A 24859-nucleotide genomic window follows, 5' to 3' on the forward strand; every position below is an offset into this window, starting at 1 on the left:
CTTTCTTTGCAGCACTTGGCCCTATTACAGTAGTCAAGATAGGATAAAACTAGAGCCTGTAGGACTTGTTTGACTGAGTGTGGTTTTAAGAATGCTGAGCATCTCTTTATTACAGACAGACCTCTTCCCATCTTTACAACCATTTAATCGATATGCTTTGACCATGACAGTTTACTATCTAAGGTAGCACCAAGTAATTTAGTCTCCTCAACTCGCTTAATAGCCACATTTTCCATTATCAGATCCAGCTGAGGCCTAGACCTTAGGAAATGATTTGTTCCAAATACTATGCTCTTAGTCTTAGGACTAATATAGGACTAATATAGTCTCAGGACAAATGTATTACTGACCACCCATTCTGAAACTAACTGCAGCTCTTTGTTTAGCTTTCGATCCACGATATGGCAGAGAGTGTAATGCCATAACACATACATTTTTCCGCTGACATTTTATGGTCAATAATATCAAAGGCTGCCCTGAAGACTAACGTTACAGATCCCACAATATTCTTATTATCAATTTCTTTCAGCCAGTCATCAGTCATTTGTGTCAGTTCAGTACACGTTGAGTGACTTTCTCAATAGACATGCTGAAAGTATGGTGTTCATTTGTTCATAGAGAAATAATATTGTATCTGCTGGTCAGACAAATAAAGTCTAAACATTTGCCAAGAGCCGGCAGTGGACTGATTGGTCAGCTGTTAGAACCAGTAAAGTGGAATAACTTTAGCTTCCCTCCAGGTTTGCGGAAGAAAAAACATGATCCAGGCATGATGTGTGTATGAGGTGTGTATGAGGTGGTGGTGTTAAGGAGGTGAGAACATGCCAGAGTAATTCAGATTACAATGTTCACTACAGGTTTGATGCCATGTCTCTGTTGTTTATGTCAACAACACGTTGTGGGCTCTGCTTGGAGAGATGCTCTACCACTATCACACATCTCAGATTTGTCAGAGCTGATGCATGTGTCTGTCTGCTACGTTCACCCCGAACTGTTGGCAGGAAGGATATGCAACTAGCCACCATCATAGCTGTGGTAGCTGACACTGGAGGAACTGCCTCAGGTGACCATGTGTCTGTTTAGTCTGTCCCTCATTGGCAGCTGCAGCCTCACACTCTGTGTCCATACAAGTGGATTTGACTCAGGATGTTTGATACCACAAGGGCGTTTTATTGTGTCTCCACGGTTTCCCCACGTACCAACAGACATGGTTGTTTTGGCCAGATAAGATCCTGAAAGAATATCCACAGACCAGGGCAGAGCTTCAGTTAAGCCACCAATAACAGGACCATGAGAGAGGCCATGGAGCTGCTTAGGAAGGGGTCATGAAGGGGTCACTGAAGACCAGTAGTTGGTGGTGTTGTTACTGCTGCACTGTGTACTGACTGTCATTACTGAAGCGTGCATTTAGTCATATAACCATTACTGTAAATGTATTTATGTTCTGCTATTCCTTTATTGTTCTGCGATGCTTTAGCATATTCCTCCAGTAATAACAGGTGTTCTCTGGTTGGCCGTACCCATCCTTCAGCTCCAAGGACTTCAGCCATGTAGGTCTCTTAACACCCAGGATTATGATTATCTCTCTGAGCACTGCTTTACAACTTATCTGATTTGTAGAACAACTGTTTCTGTATCTATGTTCACTTGTTAACATTTGCTTTCTTGTTGCATGCACAATACCCAGCTAGTCCTGAACCTCATTCTGAAATTGATCAATCCACAGGTGTCAGGAGATGATATATCTAAAATGCATAGCTAATATTTTCAAGCAGCTGAAAGGATATGATTTTCTCCTGTAATAAGAGGGTATGTTCATGCTAATGACTGATATTTCCCATGTCTGCATGCTCCTCCACAGGAGACCTGGTGAGGTCTGCACCTGGTTAGAAAAGGTACAGGAGAGTGTGTGTCGCTCCAGGGGTTTGACTTGAACCTGTGACCTCTCTATAATAACACTAATCACCTACACACGCAAGGATTTGTTCAACTATTCATGGCTTAGTTCTCTCACCTGATTAGAGACACAGGTGTAATAGGGTTGCAAAGGGAGTGTATATTACTGGAAACTTTCAAAGTTTACCAGTAAACTACTGGAATTTTGGTAGCTTTCAAGGTTTTTGGTGCCCGTTATTATTTCTGGCCCTCTGTGTGGCCTTATCACATGTACAATATATACAATAATAGAATAAGATGATTTTAGAATACAACATTGAATGACAAAGCTGTAAAACATTATCCTAAATATAAACCATCAACTTAGTGAATACCACTGGTGTTTAATATAAGGCTTTCAACATAAAATATCCTTTTTATTTTTTTTACACACTTTTATTTATTTTACTATGTCCATATGTCTTTATTGTAAATGTTATGTCATTAATTAGGCTATTTTCTCTATTAGCCTATCCACTAGAAATCCATGGACAAATATAACAAATGTATACTACATAAATTAGCAAAGTTACCATAGATTACTGAAGATTCTGTTAACTTTGGTAAATTACCGGTAACTTTGCAACCCTAGTCTGTAAGTAGGACACTTAAGTAGTGTCATAACAAATGCTTTTCCGCCCAAGTGCAGTTATGATTTCTTTGCTTGATTATGCTTTCCCCATCTGTGGAAACTTGCCTCAAGCAAATCCAAGTAATTTTGGAAGTCTGTTTTTTATATTTTATTATTACCCATATTTGAAACAGGGACAATGTACAGCTAAACATAAGTCTCAGAAATGGGAAGTGATGTGTTAGCTAACGTCTATTGTACACTGTGCATACAAAGTGTTTTATATTGTTGAAACTCTCAGCCTATCCATTGTAAGCCTGTCCCTTGCTCTTGTGTCTTTCTAAAATACACCTTCGGGGATGAGTGTCCCCAGTATCTGCAGCCAAAATACGAAAGCAACAAGGACATTTTCACTGGAAATCATCAAAGGTAATGACATTTTTATTTCCGCATTAGTGTTTAACTTTAACATCATAAAAAAGGTACCACATCCACCATTTTGGGATCCTATTTCAACCCTGCCTGCACATTGTCAATGTGCCTGAACGCTAAAAGAATGTGCTCCACAAAAATCTTTGCAACATGATACAATGCCATTGTGAGTGAAACCAAACTTTCCCCCATCAGGTGATAAACATGGGGGCGACAGCAATTGTTCAGGTGCAAAATCTTGTGAGTTTTGCCCCCGGACAGAATCCATTCACTTTTATTATGGAGAGGAAGATCATTCTGTGAGGTTGAGAAACACCCAGAAATGTTCATGCGTTTTTATGTAACTTATACCAAGTGCACCCATGGAATCCTCTGTTATGCATGATAAGAGTACACCTGTGTGTTATTGGAGGAGATAATTCAACCAAATGCTCAGCTGCAAATTGGCTACGATCAACCTTTCTTCACCCATAGGTGTGGTTACCAGTCTGTTACACATGTATCTTCCTCCTTGGTTATTGAGCATTTCCTTACACCACTATTCTCTCAGTGACTCCTTAGACAGTGCATATGGGCTGTCAATGTATGAAGTCTTTAATCTGACAACAGTCTATCAAAGAGAATCCATGTTGCAGCTGAACGCTGAACTCAGGAGTCTCTACAGAAGCGTCTGGAGCAGAACTCGTTTTCCATAGAGGCGGGATAGCTTTTGTTCTTTTTCGGAGTATTTGATCCTGCTAGCAGAGAATGGCCATAGCAGATGAGCCCTTTAGCCTTGTTGTACACATCAAAGAAGTTAGGTAGTGTCACTGGGTAAGCCAGAGCAAAAGCCTACAAGCTGCCTCAAGCGTGCATACAAAAACATACTGGATGTGTTTCAGTATTTAAATCTGATCTGTAACTCTGATCCGCAATATTCTCAACATTCAACGCTTGGGCAGTCTGACAACCCCAGTGAATAGGCTAACACAATAATGATGAGACATGAATAGGGCCTGGAGTATTTCCTTGTTAGGTCACAAGGTCAGGAAAGACTTGTGGCGTTAAAAATGATCAAATACTTCTTAACTGAGATCAGTACTACCCTTCCTTCTGCATGATTGAACATATATAGACCTTATGCATGCAGGTGTATTTTTTCTTTTGGCACAGGCAGTAACACTCTCTCACCATAGCAGACACACGTCTGTGAGCACAGACAAAACATCCAGAGTTGTCCGCTTCCGAAACAGGGCACATACCTGACATTCCCGCTCGTTCCCATGCCAGAGTTGATGAGTGGCGGAAATGTCCTAAATGAGGAGCGGGTCGCTAGGTGTCATGTTCAGGATTATTACATTGGGGGGAAACAAAGATTTAGCTCCTCTCTCGGCTCATTGTAGTAAAGCCTTACTTGCTTTTCAGCACAGTGGCAGTCACACAAACACTAATAATCTTAAGCGTCTTAATCGCTTCCGAGCATGCTGCCCGCTGCCATGGAGGGCTGGGCGACCACACAGTGACTTAGTAGGGCCTAGTGTACTAATCACAGATTACATTTACAGGAGAATGGAGAGTGACCACAGAGAGAGTTTGTGGAAGAAAACATTATTTCCTTAACCTGCCTTCAATGATGCTCATTTGAAAGAGGTCCTCTGTCTTTAGCTTTTGAGGTAAACTCTGGGTTGCTCACAAGCTTGGAGACTGGTTTATATTGAGCTCTAAAATACCCCCATAAACACTCCTCTCCATTTAATTCAGTAGCCTAACCTCTGGGTCTGCACCCACTGCCCTGACCAGAGCTGCCCAGTGAACGAGTCCACAGCCTGGGACACGACATCCAGCGTTGCAGGTGCTGTTCCTCCCTTCCGCCCGGGGGCCCTACATTGACCCCTGAGGCGGCAAGGGGAGGGTGTCAGTCAAGACAATGGTGAGAATGAGTCACGACCGTGAAACCAAGCGGTGTCTGTGTTTTGGTTGACCCTCACCTTGTTGTGGCTTGGGTGCCAGCTGTCATCTGTCAGCAGCATGTGCAGTTGATTAATTAAATCAAGCATTGAGAGACTTTGGGGTGGTAATCGGGAGCATTCAAACTTGTAAGTGCAGGTTACATCAGGTGAGCTCCACTTGGCACTCTGATGATGCTAGTTTCCCTGCAGCGGGGCAGTCAAGTGGATCTGCTGCAGTTGACATTCAGTCGTTGTAAATGGGGAGTGTTGCATTCAAACTAGGAGCTGTGCTAATTGCTCCAGGTAAGAGACTGTGTTAAGCTGATTAATATGTAATAGCACATTAGAGATTTGAAAGTCATCCTAACACGTGGCTTTTAATCTCCAACTGTCCTCTCATGGCTGGCATCACACTGCAACAAAGTTTCCCCAGCATCTCTCCCCTCTACGATGACAAAAAATAACCTTTGTTGAGATGTCCATTTTTTACTGTAGACCAGAGAATGAATGACTGGTGGAACCAGCGTGGTTGTGATGCTGTAAGTCAGTCAAAGCAATAGGGTTTTTGTCCCTCCAGTTTTGTAGACATGAATCACATGCCATCTTTATTTGCTTATCGGTTCAAAGTGATATGAGTCATTTAAAAAAGTTACATCACTACAGAAACAATGAAATCTGAGTCCGTATAACAGCATTACTGGGCCCTCATGTCCTGAGAGCTTCTGTAGAACTTTTATTCAGTACAGAACAGCTCAACAGTGTGTGATTTCAATACTGCCTTGCCATACCTATAAAACCCAGTGAGGCGTGAGCCAGTGGGCCTGGCTGTGTCGGTGGCAGGCCTGGGACACGTCTGCTCCTAACGGATGTGACAACCCCGGTGTGAGTAGGAGGGGCCATATAGCACCACACTGTGCAAGAGGTCAGAGGACACATCACAAACCTGCAGGATTAACACACCTGTCGCTGGAATAACTAGTCTTAATGAGCCTAGTACCGCTGGTCCCAGTCTGATACCAGTGGGCTCCTGAGTGCCTCAGCCCAGAGTGCTGGGGCAGAGTGGCGTTTGGTGGAACCTTAATGGACAGCTTGGCTCTCCAGTCCCTTCCTTCATTAGTGACTCCACCACAGGGCTCTTTCTGCAGGGGAACAAAGGGACCTAGCAACACAAAGTGACACATTCCAGGGACTAAGGAGCGTTGAAAGATTGTGCTGTTAAAAGAGACAATATTTCCTGACGTGAGAGAAATGTTTTTTATAGGATGTTCAGTTTAACACAGTTTTTTCTCCAATCTACTGTAATTTCAAGATATATACTATATATATATACAAAAGTATGTGGACACCCCTTCAACTTAGTGGATTCGGCTATTTCAGCCACAACCGTTGGTGACAGGTGTATAACATCGAGCACACAGCCATGCAATCTCCATAGACAAACAATGGCCATAGATTGGCCTTACCGATGAGCTCAGTGACTTTCAACGTGGCACCGTCATAGGATGCCACCTTTTCAAAAAGTAAGTTCGTCAAATTTCTGCGCTGGTAAAGCTGCCCCGGTCAACTGTATGTGCTGTTATTGTGAAGTGACATCAACCCCATCGAACACCTTTGGGATGAACTGGAACGCTGACTGCGAGCCAGGCCTAATCACCCAACATCAGTGCCCGACCTCACTAATGCTCTTGTGGCTAAATGGAAGCAAGTCCCCACCACAATGTTTCCACATCTAGTGGAAAGCCTTCCCAGAAGAGTATTGTAGAAGCAAAGAGGGGGCCAACTCCATACTAATGGCCATGATTTTGGAATGAGATGTTCGACGAGCAGGTGTCCACATACTTTTGGTCATGTAGTGTATATGCAGCAGTAGAAAGACTAGATATGGCTATCTGAGAGAGTTGTTATAGCCCTGTGGTTTTATTTTCTACCTCTGGATGGGCCTCAACACGGGAATAGCCTTTTAAAGTGTAGTTAAAACAGGACAATATGTGGGGGACCTGGGTCTCAGTAGGCCTGTATCTGCATCACTGTCCTGTGGCTGGGACAGGAAAGCTGTGGGAGTTTGGTGTGGTCGGACCAACCCTGGAAAATGACAACAATCCATCTTCCCATGCACTGATTTCCTTTTAAGTTACACCTCCATTAGATACTAAATGGACTTGGATTCTAAATTTAGAACCAAAGGTGACCTCATCCTACAAGCACCATGACTGACACAATGATTACCATAGATACTGGCCTTTTAAAAGCGTTCTTGAACTGAATTATGACATTTTCTCTCTGGCTGTCATCCTAATGAGACAGAGAGGTGCGTAAGAAGTTCCTGTCTCTCTTTTAAAGAGCTGATAAACTGACATGATGAAGTAGTGACCATGTGGACGGCCTGGCTCTGAAGGGCCAAAGTCAGAGGGGTCCTGGCCCTCAGATCATGCTGCCATTATACACCCCCATTTCCCAACTGTTACCCCCAATGACCCTGGAGCAAATAGAGACTCAGGGCTGACCTCTGCCTCTCAGACCCAGACCCCAGAACAAAGCCCTGGCCCGTGCCATTGTGTGCGCCTCCCATGTGTCCGTGTGTGTGGAAACTCGCGTGAGTGTGTGCATTAGACACAAAAGTCTGAGCTTATACCTGTGTGTGGGTAGAGTTAGAGTACAATGCCGGCAGACGAGGGGATGTGGAGAGGGCTATCAGAGAGCCCACTGGGGGAAACACTGTTGAATGTGTTTCGGTTGGAGGCTGCTGGGAACCCCAACCTCATTAAAGCAGCCCAGTTCAGTGGAATGTCTGAGAGAAGAAGACCAGACCACTCCAGATTCCTTCACTGCCTCTCAGGTTGCTGTAGTGGTCTGCAGCCCCTGCCATAAGGGACCACCCTCTCCAGTAGCGTGGGAAACAAACACCAGAAGAGTCACACCTGTAAAACAAAAGGAAAAGAATACACTCATTATTCGCGTGGGTAAAATAATGCATCCTAATCTGACTAATCTGACACAGAAAAGGTTTCCTTGTCAAGTTCTGTGACAAAATGATGTTCCTATGTGTACCAATGCGTGCAATGGAAACAGAGCCACCTGAGGGAGTTCTGCACAGTGAAAAGCGTTTGTATACGTTTTTTAAGAAGCAGGAAGACTACCATTCACATGCCATGTGATACAGTACTTCCTCTTGTCTGATAATGATGGTGCTCCAGATTCTCCACCTTTACCATGCATTTTAGATGGCTCAGGTTTCTCTGAGGAGGCAGAGAAAGGAAATGAGAAGCCTTGGTTATGTAATGCAATAACTCACAGGGCTGAGGAGTTCTCTTCAACGCAGACACCTGGGAACATGTACTTACTTTCTTCTCTTTATAAGTGCCAGGGAGAACAATCAAACTGCAACCATTGCAGTATATATACAGTATGCACTAAAAGTATGTGGTGTCGTGGAAAATTCAGTACTGAGAGAGACTTGGACAATTATTCAAACCATCACCTTTATTCAACATCGATTAATTATTGCAATAATGAGGCTGGTCGACCCCCCCATCCTTGAGTGTTGGACCAAGTAACCTAACTTTTACACAAATGCAGAGCACTATATACGTATAGCTTACACTAAAAATGCTTAGTCATGATTGGTTCCACCAATCCCATGCAGATTGGGGCATCAAAAGCCACTCTGGGTTCATCCTGTCATTATCTGCACGTGGGTTGTTGTCTTAACCCCACCCTGGCTTAGTTTCCCAGATGCAAGGAGGATTTTGAGACAATGAGGGATTGTTCTGTCCCTAAGCTATCCCTGGTAAAACACATTATTGTCTATGTAATGCAGTCTTTAAATCATTCGTCAGCTAAAGCCATCTCTGGTGACCATATGCCCAGATTAGCTGCAGGGAACTTGAGTGGAGCCCATGAAAATACAGACACTACCAGGACAGAAGTGTCTTACTATTAGTTAAATTTCAATTGTTCACCATTAATATCAAATAAACCAGGTAAATATGTAATTTTTCTTTCACAGTGGACACCTGCTCGACGAACATCTCACTCCAAAATGATGGGCATTAATATGGAGCTGGTCCCCCCTTTGCTTCTATAATATCCTCCACTTTCAGGGAAGGCTTCCCACTAGATGTTGGAACATTGCTATGGGGACTTGCTTCCATTCAGCCACAAGAGCATTAGTAAGGTTGGTCACTGATGTTGGGTGATTAGGCCTGGCTTGCAGTCAGCATTCCAATTAATCCCAAAGGTGTTCGATGGGGTTGAGGTCAGGGCTCTGTGCAGGCCAGTCAAGTTCTTCCACACCGATCTTGACAAACTATTTTAGTACGGACCTCGCTTTGTGCACAGGGGCATTGTCATGCTGAAACAGGATAGGGATTTCCCCAAACTGTTGCCACAAAGTTGGAAGCACGGAATCGTCTAGCCCGAACCATGAAAAACAGACCCAGACCATTATTTGGTCCCGTTCTATGAGCTTGTATGGCCTAGCACTTCGTGGCTGAGCCGTTGTTGCTCCTTGACTTTCCACTTCACAATAACAGCACTTACAGTTGACCTGGGCAGCTCTAGCAGGGCAGAAATTTGACGAACTGACTTGTTGGAAATGTGGCATCCTATGACGGTGCCACATTGAAAGTCACTGAGCTCTTCAGTAAGGAAATAGCTGAATCCACAAATTTGAATGGGTGTCCACATACTTTTGTATATATAGTGTGTATATATACAGTACCAGTCAAACATTTTGGAGACCTACTCATTCAAGGGTTTTTCTTTATTCTACATTGTAGAATGAAAGTGAAGTCATCAAAACAATGAAATAAGACATATGTAATCATGTAGTAACCAAAGAAGGAAAAAAAAGTTGCCACCTTTTGCCTTGATGACAGCTTTGCACACTCTTGGCATTCTGTCAACCAGCTTCACCTGGAGTGGTTTTCCAACAGCCTTGAAGGAGTTTACACATATGCTGAGCACTTGTTGGCTGCTTTGTGCCTTGAATTCTAAAAAACATCACTGACAGTGTCACCAGTAAAGCACCCCCACACCATCACACCTCCTTCTCCATGCTTCACAGTGGGAACCACACATGCGGAGATCATCCGTTCACCTACTCTGCGTCTCACAAAGACATGGCTGTTGAAACCAAAAATCTCAAATTTGGACTCATCAGACCAAAGGACAGATTTCCGCTGGTCTAATGTCCATAGCTCGTGTTTCTTGGCCCAAGCAAATCTCTTCTTATTATTGGTGTCCTTTAGTAGTGGTTTCTTTGCAGCAATTCGACCATGAAGGCCTGATTCACGCAGTGAATGTTGAAATGTTCCTTATTGACTGACCTTCATGTCTTAAAGTAATGATGGACTGTTGTTTATCTTTGCTTATTTGATCTGTTCTTGCCATAATATGGACTTAGGGCTATCTTCTGTATACCACCCCTACCTTGTCACAGCACAACTGATTGGCTCAAACGCATTTGGAAGGAAAGAAATTCCACAAATGAACTTTTAACAAGGCACACCTGTTAATTGATATGCATTCCAGGTGACTACCTCATGAAGCTGGTTGAGAGAATGGCAAGAGTGTGCAAAGCTGACATCAAGGCAATGGGAGGCTACTTTGAAGAATCTCAAATATAAAATATATTTTGATTTGTTTAACACTTTTTTGGTTACGACATGATTCGATATGTCTTATTACATAGTTTTGATGTTTTCACTATTATTCTACAATGTAGAAAATAGTACAATAGTACTTTTGACTGGTACTGTATTTCTGATCATATTCTATCTATTTATATTCCAGAAGAGGAGTTATAAGTTCCATTCTGGGCCTATCATGCATGTTTTACCACATTCCCTCTTCAGGCCAGGGTAGCACTCTCACAGGGCTGGGAAATATATTGTGAATACTTGTATACCGGTATGGATTTTGACAATACTGTCTATGAAAGTTCAACAAATTGGACTACTTCACTGTCAGTTTTGGCCAAGATTGGTTGAGAATAAAACCACCAGAATGGAGAAAGCCTATTAAAATCACTTAGAATTCATTTGTTGCCATTCTAGGGTCATGCACTACTCATAAAACATATTTGTAACTTGTATTATTCAGCAGTATAAAATACTGTAAAATAGCGCCATACTGTCAAAAACGGGGGGGAAAGATTGTCATATGATATTTTGGCCATATCGCCCAGCCCTACACTTTTAGGGTGAACATTTTCCCCACAGTCATCATAAAAGCTTCCCTGTTACTACCGAGCTGAGATGTTTTCTCTACAAAGAGGCGTAGTCCTACCTGGCTGTAGGATGTTTGAGGCATTGGAAATGTACATGTTATGACTACGTCTCCTTATCCACAGGTTGCAACCTTGACTGAACTTAAATACATGTAGCTTCCTTTCAAGATGAAGTCTGTCCTGATCACAAAGCAAAACAGAAATGACTATAAAGATCATGATGATTAATGGATTGAGGCATTTCTTGTAATACAGCAGGATCATTATTCATGGTTACTCCTCTCTCTGGTATGGTCCATCGAGGGTCAACAAAGATAGCGGTAATGTTCCTCTACTGCCCTGGCTTAACTGCCAGATTCAATATTTTGTGACCTGAGTTTGCACAAAGTATATTGGTTTATTGACAGGGTTATAATTCTCTGGGACTTTCTCAGGGACATGAAGATCCAAACAGACATCCCACCCTGTCTGCACTGCCTGTCCCAGTCAGATCACATATGGCCAGGGCAATGTGTTTGGGTAGAGTAGAACTGGCTTCTCTCCCCTCTTCCTAGTCGGTGGTAGGACCAGGTCTGTCTCTGTGACTCATTTCTTTTTTTGGGCTGTCAAAAGGCATTCTGTTTTCTGTTCTCTCATTTCCACCTTTTACTTTTCGTATTCTAATTCCCTTTCCATTTCTCTCTTCACTGAACCATTGGATTGGCTAGCAAGTTGAGCTGAGCTCCTGTGGTCCATTCAACAAGAGCAGATGTGGAGCTTCGCACTCATTCCATCAGCATCAGGCTGAGGTGTGTCTGGGGCTTAGAGTTTGTAGTGGTATTAGAGGCTGTGTGTATGGTCCATTTGCTTGGTCAATGGCCTGTCCTGCTTATCTACCCACAACGGGCCTGCACAGCCTGCAGCCGAAGAGCAGCTCAGGTCTGCATGGTCATTTCTCTTCACATACCGTGGACTGCCAGACAAAGGGCAGGCAGCCTGCAGCAGCTGCTTAACATGACACGAGGCTGCAGCAACTGCTTAACACGACACATTATCAAGTCAGAGAGTTGTGGCAAAAGAGTGTTTTTCCTCCGAGGCCAATTATTCATGAGATGCAGCAGAGGAAGCAGTCAGGTCTCAGCAGGCAGAGGGGATATTGGAAAATGTAGACAAACTGAGTGCAGTGCCTGTGACAAGTTTCCACTGCACATGGGTTGTTTTTAACCCAGCTTTTATGTGCGTGTACTGTATGTCACCAAACCACTTCATTCATAACGTAGGGCCATAAATGAGGGAGAACATAGATTGTCTACTGTAACTGTGAACTGTTGAAACGTGTTATACTAAACAGGAAAGTTGGTATATAAGATGTATATAATGTCAAGTTCCACCATCTTGTTCTCTCAACACTCTCACAGACATTAGTGCAAGTTTTATTGATTATTACACAAGTAGAAATAAGGTGAAAAACATCCCATGTGACAGTCCATCTAGATTCTAGATAAAAGCAGTATTATTATGACTAATCTAGGATCTAAGAGGAATAGTGGAGTGAACCCCAAATCCCCAAATAAACCACACATGATGAAATCCTGCCTTATACTCATAATTTGGTTCTTTATTTCCTGTTGCCTCCCTGAAAAAAAGCTCTTTCCTGTTGTATTTCTGAGCTGCATTTCATATTCAGTGTCTTTCAACTGCATTCTGCATTATGCTGAAGTGCTGTTAGTGCCTAAAGGGATAGGACACCTCGGGACTTCAGTTCTATGTGCAATGCGTCTTCTATTATTCAGGGTGGTAATGCAACCCTTTATTTCAAGCAACACTGAGACTTTTAATTGTCTTTATCTCTGAACTAAAATAACTGTTTACTTCAACCATCAGGTGCATTCACTATCAAGAAGTACAAAATACTGGACAAAAGATCCATGATACTCCAACAGGTCATTTTATTATGTTGTGTGTACTTAGAACCACTTAGAATAGAAAAGGAAATGGAATGAATTGATTACGTAAGGTGGATGTACCTGTTGCCTAACATTCACTTATTGTTTTAACTTCTGCTCTGGTATTGGTTCTGCCAGTGTGGGATCCTGAACTCTGACTCAGTCCTGCTTCACGTGCATTCCCTTTTCACTGAGAGGCACACACAGTATCTCGCTGGCGCCACTGAAAGCCACATTGTTTCATGCATGTTTGCCTGTCGCCCCTCTCCTTCTCCTACTTGCTCTGCCTTTAGCACACGTTTAGAAAGAACCTGCTTGCATGCACTGCAATCACTTCCTTTTTTGTCCCTTTTATACGGAGCTGTCACCAAGATGTCAATTGCTAAGCGAGACAAACAACACATCCCAGAATCCCCCAGAAGTCACAGCCTCTGAGACATGAGGGGTTCAAGACACATTGTTCAGTATGAGCTGGCCATTGCACACTCCCCAAACTCTTTTCAATTATACCACACAGTGAAGCTGCATTGTGAGGGTCCAGTAATGTAATCCCCCTAAATCAAAATGCAAATCAGGCCTATTCTCAATCCTGCACGCTCCCTTCTTTTTTTTGAAGATGGCTAGCTGGGATGGTGTTTTTGTGCTTTGTGTAGGAAGAAACCTTACTTTTACCATTTAAGTCAAGACACAAAACAGGCCATAAACTCTACAAGTTCACTCCCTATGCCACACAGTTGTCAGTATGGGGGAAAAAAACGAATTCTAGTACATCGTCTGGATGTATGGTAATATGATTATTGATAATAGCACATGTAAACAGTATATAATGTTACGGTATTGGAATGTTTGCCATAGAATGTACTATGGGACATAATATCACATTTTATTCTGTCACAAAGCGATTAAGATCAATATACCAATCATTTACTGCAGTTAACATTCCAATACCAATATAAACAAGAGATGTTGTTGTCCCCCATACAGCTCCAAACTTCTTCAGAGTGATAGGCCCACCAGGCTTCATGACATGCCATGCGAACACTGTAAACCTCCCATTCAGCCAGCCAGCTATTTACACAACTGACTGAGTGGCCAGGCCCGGGTGTTTTCATACACTGATAAATGGTGCAGAGACGAGGAGGAGATGAACCCTGCACCACCTCGTGTGTTTTTCTCAGTGGACCTCATGGTATATGGCACCGCTGGCAGCTCCTTACACTTGGGTCCTAATGAGCTCCATAAAGGGAGGGGCCCCTCCCATGCCTGGTCAGGTCCATAGGGTTTCTGGTTGTTGTTTCTGTGTGTGGGATGTTGTACCCACTGTAGCCATGTCAGAAGATCATTAACATGGAAGCCAGATGGAATGGATGTTATGCCATGACTTTGTAACCCTTTATGTGGGATCTGGGGTGGAATTCCTGTAGATTGTTTGTGTAAACCACTGATAGGATTAGATAGATTAGATTTGTTTATTAGTCACATGCACAGAGTCGCAGATGTAATCGCAGGGTACAGTGAAATTCTTATGCTCCAACAGTGCAGGTTAAAAAAAGAGATGTGAATGAGACAATAATAAAAAATGCAATACAAATATATACACATTTAGAACTGTAGCAATGATAAGTGTCCATTGGAGGGTGGGGCGAGGATAAATGTCCATTGGGGGGTGGTGGCACTGTAAGGGTCCATTGGGGGGTGGGGGCAGGATAAGTGTCCATTGGGGGGTGGTGGCACTGTAAGGGTCCATTGGGGGGTGGGGGCAGGATAAGTGTCCATTGGGGGAGTGTAGAATATCCATAGGGAGAGCAGCAGGGGGGAAGTGAGAAGTGGATGAGACAATAATAAGGGGGACAGGGATTTCAGATAGCTGCCTAGTGGTTATTCAGTAGCCTGATGGTCTGGGGGTAGAAGCTATTGGTGTGTCTGACAGTTTTTGCCATGATTCTCCTTTACAGCCCACGTCTGAGTGATGGAAGTGGGGAGAACAGGCCGTGGCTCGGTTGGCAAAGGAGGTTGTGCTGTCTAGTTCATGAGTTCTGGCTTTATGGGTTTGGGGAAATATTGCATTTGGTGGATTTGACAAGCACAGTGGATGGTTGTCTTCTCTTCTAATACAGCCCATATACTGAGCATAAAAACGTTCAACCTGTTTGAGGTGTGTCCCAGTCTGTTGGACCAGTCTGAAAACTGATTCATTGTTTTCTGAGCCAAAGGTATTAAAATGTCAACATTACCTCAGGGCCTGTGTGTTCTTTCAAAATGCAAAAGTCAAACAGCATAGTAAGTTATGAGAAATGGCAGATGAACAGAGAACTGTGAAAGATGCCGATTGCATAACAAGAGAAGAGGGGTCATTGTTCCATTTAGAGTTTTGGCTTCAGACTAATCCCCCTCTGACATGTTAATTTTTTTAAATTATTTTTTACCCCGTTTTCTCCCCCAATTTTGTGGTATCCAATTGGTAGTTACAGTCTTGTCTCATCGCTGCAACTACCGTACGGACTCGGGAGAGGCGAAGGTTGAGAGCTTTGCGTCCTCCAAAACCCATCAAGCCGCACTGCTTGGTAACCTGGAAGCCTGGACGACGCTGGACCAATTGTGCGCCGCCCCATGGTTCTCCCAGTCGCAGCCGGCTGCGACAGGGCCTGGACTCAAACCCAGAATCTCTAGTGGCACAGATAGTGATGCAGTGCCTTAGACCACTGCACCACTCAGGAGGCCCTCTGACATGTTCATAAGTCCGCTGGAGTGTCTGCCTTTGTCAAATATGCAAACACAAAGGAATCAAACTATGAAACATAGTATTTTCCAATACATTTGTTTAGACTGGTAACGTCAGGGTGGCTGTCTAGATCTTACAGATAGATGTCAGTTCTCTCTCTGGTTCTCTGGGCAGTTTGTTACAGTATCACCATTCCATCCCAGGTCTGTACTAGTAGTGTAAGGTGAGAGATATCAAAGCAGGTAACAATAGAGAGGTGGATGGGTGATGTACCTGTGGGTGAATAACACACATGAATAGGTTCCACATGGATAGTGTCTTGTCTCAACGCTAATTGCTGTCAAAGTATCAGATCCCATTTTATGGTTATCAAGTATCTTTGATGTTGGATAAAAGTTTTCTAACTAAATCTCAATGGAAGTATTGTGCATGATCGGAACATAACACCCCTCTGGTCTTATGTTCTACACCCCAAACGTACATACCAACATGCTCGTGTGACTTATTTAGCCAACTTAGAAAGAATGCTTTTAATGCACTCGTACACTCTTCATCCAATATTTTATTTTTATTTTATTTCACCTTTATTTAACCAGGTAGGCTAGTTGATCACAAGTTCTCATTTACAACTGCGACTTGGCCAAGATAAAGCAAAGCAGTGCGACACAAACAACAACACAGAGTTACACATGGAATAAACAAGCGTGCAGTCAATAACACAATAGAAAAAAATAAAGTCTATATACAGTGAGTGCAAATGGTGTGAGGAGGTAAGGCAATAAATAGGCCATAGTAGCAAAGTAGTTACATTTTAGCAAATTAACACTGGAGTGATAGATGAGCAGATGATGATGTGCAGGTAGAAATACTGGTGTGCAAAAGAGCAGAAAAGTAAATAAAAACAATATGGGGATGAGGTAGGTAGATTGGGTGGGCTATTTACAGATGGGCTATGTACAGCTGCAGCGATCGGTTAGCTGCTCAGATAGCTGATGTTTAAAGTTAGTGAGGGAAATATAAGTCTCCAGCTTCAGCGATTTTTGCAATTCGTTCCAGTCATTGGCAGCAGAGAACTGGAAGGAAAGGCGGCCAAAGAAGATGTTGGCTTTGGGGATGACCAGTGAGATATACCTGCTGGAGGGCGTGCTACGGGTGGGTGCTGTTATCGTGGCCAGTGAGCTGAGATAAGGCGGAGCTTTACCTAGCATCGACTTTTAGATGACCTGGAGCCAGTGGGTCTGGCGACGAATATGAAGCCAGACTGCATCCAGTTTGCTGAGTAGAGTATTGGAAGCTATTTTGTAAATGACATCGCCGAAGTCGAGGATCGGTAGGATAGTCAGTTTTATGAGGGTATGTTTGGCGGCGTGATTGAAGGAGGCTTTGTGGCGAAAAAGGAAGCCGATTCTAGATTTGATTTTGGATTGGTGATGTTTAATATGAGTCTGGAAGGAGAGTTTACAGTCTAGCCAGACACCTAGGTATTTGTAGTTGTCCACATATTCTAAGTCAGAACCATCCAGAGTAGTGATGCTGTCACAGTGTCCACAGAAGATGGCGCCCCTCCCCGGTCGGGTGGTGCTCGGCGGTCTTGTCGGGGGGGGGGGTATTTAGTTTGTCTTTTTGTTTGGGGAATTCGTGAGGGATTATTTCATGTCATGTGTGAGTGGCAGTTGGTATTCTGCGCTGCCTTTTACTACGCAGCGTACTTTAGATTATACATTCGGATTGCCGGGCTGCGCCCCGTGCGTTTTTTTTTAGTTTTGGAGTTGTTCTCCTATCGTGTGTTTTGCGCACCCTGCCTTGTGGCTACCTTATTTATACAGTGTTTAATAAAACATCTGTGTTAACGGACCTCCGTCTCCTGCGCTTGACTCTGCCCCTTTCCTGCTACCAAGGATAATGTTGACAGATGCTAGTCGGGCGGGCGGGTTTGGGCAGCGAACGGTTGAAAAGCATGCATTTAGTTTTACTAGCGTTTAAGAGCAGTTGGAGACCACGGAAGAAGTGCATTGTGCCATAATAGGCTTTGTCTGCATTATAACCTTGAGGTTCTCACTAGACATCCCAAAATAATTACAGAACTTTCTCATAGCACCTCTGTGCATTTATACGATACATTGAAAATATTGAATAGCCATTGTTAGTCCTCTGGTTTTGATTTATCCAATCATAATCAAACACATAAAACAGAGAACCTCCTGCCAGGCTTCCAGGATGAGGCAGTAATGTATACTGCTGCTATGTCTCAGATCCAACACCTGACACTGGATACCTACTGTATACAGGTACAGTGTGTATACTAAACACTGGTTGGTTTACAGTGTGTGTGGTATCTAGGAATCCATACAGTAAGGAGTTTAGTTTAGCTATAATTCGTCTTTGTAGGAAAACTGCTGGAACCACCAAAGTAGCCGACTGTATATGGTGGAAAATCAGAACGTCATAAGAACCTGGTCAATCTGGTCAATATTTAAGCCAACAGTGGACTCCTACTCCAGGATGTTAGAAACAAAAGAAAATGTGGAAAAACCTCAAGTAGTTTCTCCTTTTGAGTTAGTGCGCTCAGTATGCTTATGGATGGGGGTGCTTTCGTGGCTGCGTGCATGCTGTGCTTGGCTTGTATGTTGTTGTCATGGTTCCTGTATACAATGTTCAATGGCTCTGAATGCCAAATATAAATTCTATCCTACTGTAAAGCAGCCAAATCAGAGAGATGGGTGATTGTAGTGAGTGTCAGGATGATTGGAGCCTTGCTTATTGGTCTGGAAACTCAGTTTGGCGCTGACATTTTTTTCTCCCTCTTGTTTAAAACACAAACAAACATCCCCCCGAGCAATGCAGTGTCCCATGACCATGACTTGATTGACACCTGCGCCCTATTTTGGGTTCATTTACTCTGGAGTCACTGAACCTTCAAATATTGGAGTTCTGATAGTGTGGTAGTTCTCTCTCTCTCTCTCTCTGTGTGTGTGTGTGTGTGTGTGTGTGTGTGTGTGTGTGTGTGTGTGTGTGTGTGTGTGTGTGTGTGTGTGTGTGTGTGTGTGTGTGTGTGTGTGTGTGTGTGTGTGTGTGTGTGTGTGAAGAGAGCCTCATGAAAATAGTGACATAAGCTACAACAACAGTAAAATGTCATACTAGTTGGGTGGCCATTCTTGTGTGAGTAAAAATCGAACCTAGCCCCTATAGTGTATATCAGTGGAAGACATACACTATGTGTTCCTGAGCCTGTACAGCCAGGAAGGGGGTTTTACAGCATTCCTCCTCGCTGGTGCGTCACGGATCCTTGACTTTATTACTGAGGAGGGTACGAGAGGTTCCCATAAACTCTAGCAAGTGTTTCTGGACCGACATTAAAAAGGGATTAGCATTCTCTATCTGTTGTGACCTCTGAGTGCATCCACTAATGCATCCAGATCACGTACTAGTTCATTCAGTGGTGTGCTGGTGGCATGCTAATATCAATTTCTGAACAGATTTAATGTAATTGAGAGTGATTGGAATTATAAAATCATTTCTGAAATAGCATGGTTAGAGAGTAAAGTAACCCTACCACTGAGACTGGAGGTTTTCATTATGACTGGTTTTCGACCCACATTATAATCCAGCCTTATTATAATCTCATATAATTTTGTCATCTGGAAAGGCTATTGGCCAAACGTACAGTATGTTGCTTTAATCCATGATTACCCTGCCCAACCCGAGGTGTGGTAATACTTTAGTCCAGATGTTCACTGGCTGTGATAGATAGACAGAAATACTATTTGGGCCATTGGAACATATTACACCCTGTTATGAAATTCTGTAGTTTATACATATGTAATAACAATATTATCTGAATGATTAAAATGTTAATATCTGTTAAGTGTTCTGCATAAATAAACTATGTTGCTACAGTGGTGAATGTGAAGTAGAGCCAGATGTAATGCTCTGACGTTAGCTTTGCAAACAAACCTGATGATGTTATTTGTGACAGTCTGAATGCATCTGCAGCTCTGGTTTTATAGCTACAATCCTCACACTGCTCAACAGACAACACCCAGATTAACGCCAACAGCAGGCCTCTGATTACAGCTAATGGTGGTTTGATCTAGTGTTCAGGGATGTGTTAAGAGCGTACTATAGCAGGGGTACAGTAGGGGTGGGCAGGGGGGAGGAGAAGGGGGGGGGAGGAGAAGGGGGGGGGGTGTCTTATGAGACCCTGGCTGTGAGGGACTGGATCTGAAGCCTGACTGAAGACCAGTCAACAGTGAAATACAGTAGCATCATGTGATACCCCACCTGGGCCAGCCAGCCAGCCTCACACTCGCTATTGTGGGGAAATGCAATGTAATGCCATACTACTGTGTCTCTCTGTCAAAGGCATCTCTGCTGCTTCTCCCTGTGTGGTTTATGTCAGAGGAAGTGTTCACCCCTGGCCTCAGTCACATTGATTGGGAATCCCCTGACGCCCATGGATATGAGCCCAAATCCTTCATGCCCTCCCTGGCCTTTCTCACTCACACTGTGGCACAAACGTCCTGTATGTAACCCTGATCCATTATGTACTGTACAGGCTCTGGTTTGCGCTGTGAGCCCAGCAACTGCTTGGAGTTTTCATCCCATTGCGTAACACTGCATGCCACCCCTTACCCTACCCACCGTCTCTCTCAAGCACACATGCACGCAAGGGCATGAACACACACACACACACACAGTGATGCATGCATCCACACACTCTCACACATACGCACATGCATGTCACACATACACACACATACACACACACACACACACACACACACACACATACATACACATACATTGTTTAACATCATCCTATACTTTTCACTCTTCCCAAACTCTTTCCTGATGCATACAATTTGCAGACTTAGTATTGATTAGGCAAGGCAAAGTCATTTTCTGCACATTTCAATGAATCAATTGCACATAAGCTTTGTAAATGATGTTTATTTTAGTATGTCATACACCCTTCATATTTAAGACTCATCAGTGTGTCCACAGAATCACATTCCAACCAGAATTAGCACTTGTGCAGTGTTACACTTAGCATGGTCTATTTTAAGTCTGTTTAGTCTTGCAAACACAAAGACTTCCATCCCTTAACCAATAATAATCTGACCGATAACACTGAGGTGTGTCTCATCCTGGCACAGGTCAAAAGGTTTTTTTAGAGAGAAAAGGCAGCAAAATATGCGAATAGCTATAAGTGCGTATATTTAAGTGACCAAGTATTTTGACTCTGTATTGGGGTAAGCTACATATTAGTCAATACATTTTGGGACATTTTTGAATACATTGTATTGTGTTGTTCATTGTGGGGATATACTCTGTCAGATCCCTGAGTTTTTAGACAAACAGTAATAATGGCCCATAATTGTCAATAGAATTTGAAGCATCCTGGCAAATTATACCAATGACTCGCACACAGGTGGGTTATCTGAGTCCTGACTGTGCATGGAGCTCAGGCCAGTGTCTGAGTCGTCATCGTTGGCATTGCATGTCTTTGAAAGCCCCCTGGCTTGCTCCACCCACTCGCTTTTCGTCTCCAGGGGAGGCATCATTGCTGCCTCAGTAACCACAGAGTTGCAGTCATTGTCCTCGCCTTGTGTCTCGTCATCCTCTATATACAATGAGTTCACTTTCTCCAGCAAATCCCGTATCTCCTTTTCTTTCGCCCCCCAAATATCCTGGGTTACATTCAAATCATTCCTGATAGCCTCCAAATCCGTGTTCAAGCGCAGTCCAATGTATAAACTAGTATCCAGCTGCGTTTTGATCCTCTCCTCCTCCAGAAGCAAATCGTTCTCGAATGATGTGTCAGCCTCTAGGGCTAAAGTGTCTGTGTGTGTCGCATGGGCTGTTGATACCCACATAGCGGTCTCTCCCGCGCTGGGTTCCACCTCTTTACTTGACAGCTCCTCTTGCCTTCGCTTCATCCACCTCTGGTTAAGTTCCTCTTGGATCTCCACAGTAATGCTGTCCATGAGCGCTTCGTGCTCAGCCAATTCATCCTGAAGTCTAATCACCTCCTCACGCCGTTGGGCATACTCCTCAAACTGGGCAACATCCTCCGCCGAGCACGGCTTCTCACCCTCCTGCTTGGAGAGCCCGTCAGAATGCGCATCCACTAAGTATGTGTCCTGCACGTAATTGATACCATGCATTTTCATCCTGTCAAAATGAACTTTAGCTTCATACCTTTCTATCTCTCTGTCCAGTTCTTTAATTCTCTGGATCTGTTGGCGGATTGTGTGGTCCTGGGATATGACCAGGTGAACCAAAGTTTCCATTTTCTCCCCAGTGGGCGCATCCTTGGACACGGTTTGCGCCCTCTTTTTATTTATTTTATCCAACTTTCTGAAAGCTTTCCTAACAATCCGACGTTGTTTCTCAGGTGAGAAGCCCATGGTGGCTCTTGCTGTCCCCTTGTAAACGCACGGGCTCTCCTTGCTGAGCACCACACGGGCCTCTGCGCTCCGGGGTCCGTGGTTAGCCAAAGAAGCCTCATTTTTAACCAACACAAACCGCACGTTCTCCTGCTCCTCTCCCCACGCGCCCCAAAGTCGAAGGATCTTTGTTTTATTCGGCAAAATTCTCTCAGATCCTCTCCATTTTTCTACGATGCAATAGGATTGGGGTGATCCCGAGAGCATGGCTGCAGAGACACATTGTTGCAAGTTTTGATCCTCTAGGAGCACATTGACCACATCTGTACAGGTGGTGCGCTTTGACAGTCCGGAGACAAGCTTCTCCTCTCGGCAAACCCACACAGATATCTTACTTTCCTTGGACTCCATCATAAACTAAAACGAAACGATATTCCCCTTTAGATAACCATTCAAATTCCGTTGAGGCTGGAAACGGATTGGAACAGTTTTGTCATTTAAGTGCTAAATTAGTTGTACATCTGCATACGTTAGAATAGAAAGCAACATCCAACATTCTGAGATAAATTGTTCATTTTACGCGTTCCCTCAAGTAGTTGGTAGCGGATGGGAAGTCCTTGCTATCACTGTCTGTGTCCAAGTAAGCACACTCAACTGCGCCCTTTGCGCGCTGTGCTTACAACCGGAGACTCGCTCTGCTTTGATCACATGACAACTGTACAGTTCCAAAACACTACAAGTAACACCGCCCATACAGTTTGTTACTATCCCAGAGAACCTGATTGCGTATTTTGATAAAACGTGATAACAATTTATATTTAACTAGGCAAGTCAGTTAAGAACAAATTCTTACTTACAATGACGGCCTAGGAATAGTGCCTTGTTCAGGGTCAGAATGAGAGATTTTTACCAGATTTTTGTCAGCTCTGGGGTTCGAACTAGCAACCTTTCGGTTAATGGTCCAACGCTATAACCACTAGGCTACCTGCCGCCCCAATAACAATAACAATAACAACAACAACAACACTATTATCCATGAATAACAACAACAAACGACTAATACTACAACTAATAATGATAACAATAATTACAACAAGTACCACATCAATAACAATAGTAGTAAAAATTATAACAATACTTGTAATAATAATTGTATAAATGCACATGTATTATTATTTCTAATATTAATTTATAATAATTTACTCTAGTAAATGTTTATGAATGAGACCCAATGTGTAGGCCTATTCATCTTTCATTTCACCCCTCAGGTAAACATCATATTATATCATGTGGTACCTTGGATGATGCCAACAGAAATGCAGACAGCCCTGGGTTGTGCAACACTTCGAATAGTGACAGAGGAGTGAATTAAGGTACTGACATCCCTAAATCAGAAGATGTTATCTTACTGCTGAGCATCTATACTTTTTTTAAAACCAAATACATTAGCATGCAGTGTACAAGGTAAGACTAATTTACACACATCTGCATAGGAGGCTGTAGCCTAATACATTGCACAATGCGTCTTCTCTGGGTGACACACATATGTCACTTGACTAACAAACACCCCAACAAACAGATGGTAAAAGAAAAGTGGTTGTATTGAGCCAGCTTCGTGGTTCCACGGTACATTGCCTCATCTCACTTTTCTATTCCTACATGTTCATCATCAACATCAGTTTAACAACCCAGTGGGAAAAAAACAGGTTGAATCAATGTTGTTTCCACGTCATTTCAACAAAAACGATTCATTGTGATGACGTTGAATCAACGTGGGAAACGTAACGGAATGTCATCTTTTTTTCACCTAACTTTTCACCTAAATCCAATGACGTGACATTCTTTGTTGATTTTACGTTGACTTCTCATTAGATGACAACTCAACCAAATGTAAACCAAAACTAGACGTTGAAATGACGTCTGTGCCGAATGGGATGATCACTTCCTGGTTCATTCAGAAGGCAGCGTTCTAACCTTGATCTCAAGGATTTATCTGGAATTAGAGCGAAATTCTGACCCCCTGCTGGTACCTGTCAAGTGAGGACAGCTACACCATGAATCAAGACCATAGTAGGGAACATTTCACACCCATTATGAGAGTCCAGTATTCTTGTACTCTGATACAGCTGTGTAAATGCCTCCCTAGAAACAGGAAGTGTAGTAGTCCAAATCTGGCAGGGCTCTGACCCCTGGGAAGATTACACTGGTACACTGTGCATGGATTTAAACATGTCTCCATAATCAGATCCTCTCACACACATGAGCCAGACAGACAGACACACATCTGTTAGATATTATGTGGACAGTGTCAGTGGAGAGAGAGGATAGGGAGAGGTTATTCTGTAGACGGACGAGTTGTTCTGTCTGATTATTTAAGCACACTAAACTACTAATGTTACAGTCATTACAACGTAAAACCATTACAAGGTATAACCGTTGTGTGAGTGAGTGAATGAGAGAGCAATAGACATACCTAGGCTCCAGGTTGAAATATGCTAGCACTTTTTACAACAGTGTTACAGGATGAGCATGTCAGTGCAACAGCTAAACAGCAGCACCACGGCCTTCAGTCTTTTTTAAGTCTTTCATTTGATAATAGCTCCATCTGGTGTTAGCATTCAGTATTACCCATGATAACTGTTATTCAAAAAGGAAAGTGATACATTTTACAATGACACTAATGCTTCATAAGTTATTCACAAAAAATGTATATAATTAAGTGCAATAG

General features: G+C 43.2%; 1 protein-coding gene across 1 annotated transcript; it reads right to left on the minus strand.

Annotated features, from left to right (window-relative positions):
• Positions 1-20672: 20672 nt before the first annotated feature.
• On the minus strand, positions 20673-22837 carry LOC115203056 (ras association domain-containing protein 10-like). Its single transcript, XM_029767364.1, has one exon. It carries the CDS (start codon positions 22543-22545, stop codon positions 21151-21153), a length of 1395 nt encoding a protein of 464 aa, XP_029623224.1. The 5' UTR covers positions 22546-22837; the 3' UTR covers positions 20673-21150.
• Between the last annotated feature and the right edge of the window lie 2022 nt (positions 22838-24859).

The sequence above is a fragment of the Salmo trutta genome, chromosome 12 (genome assembly GCF_901001165.1).
Source record: "Salmo trutta chromosome 12, fSalTru1.1, whole genome shotgun sequence".
NCBI lineage: Eukaryota > Metazoa > Chordata > Actinopteri > Salmoniformes > Salmonidae > Salmo > Salmo trutta.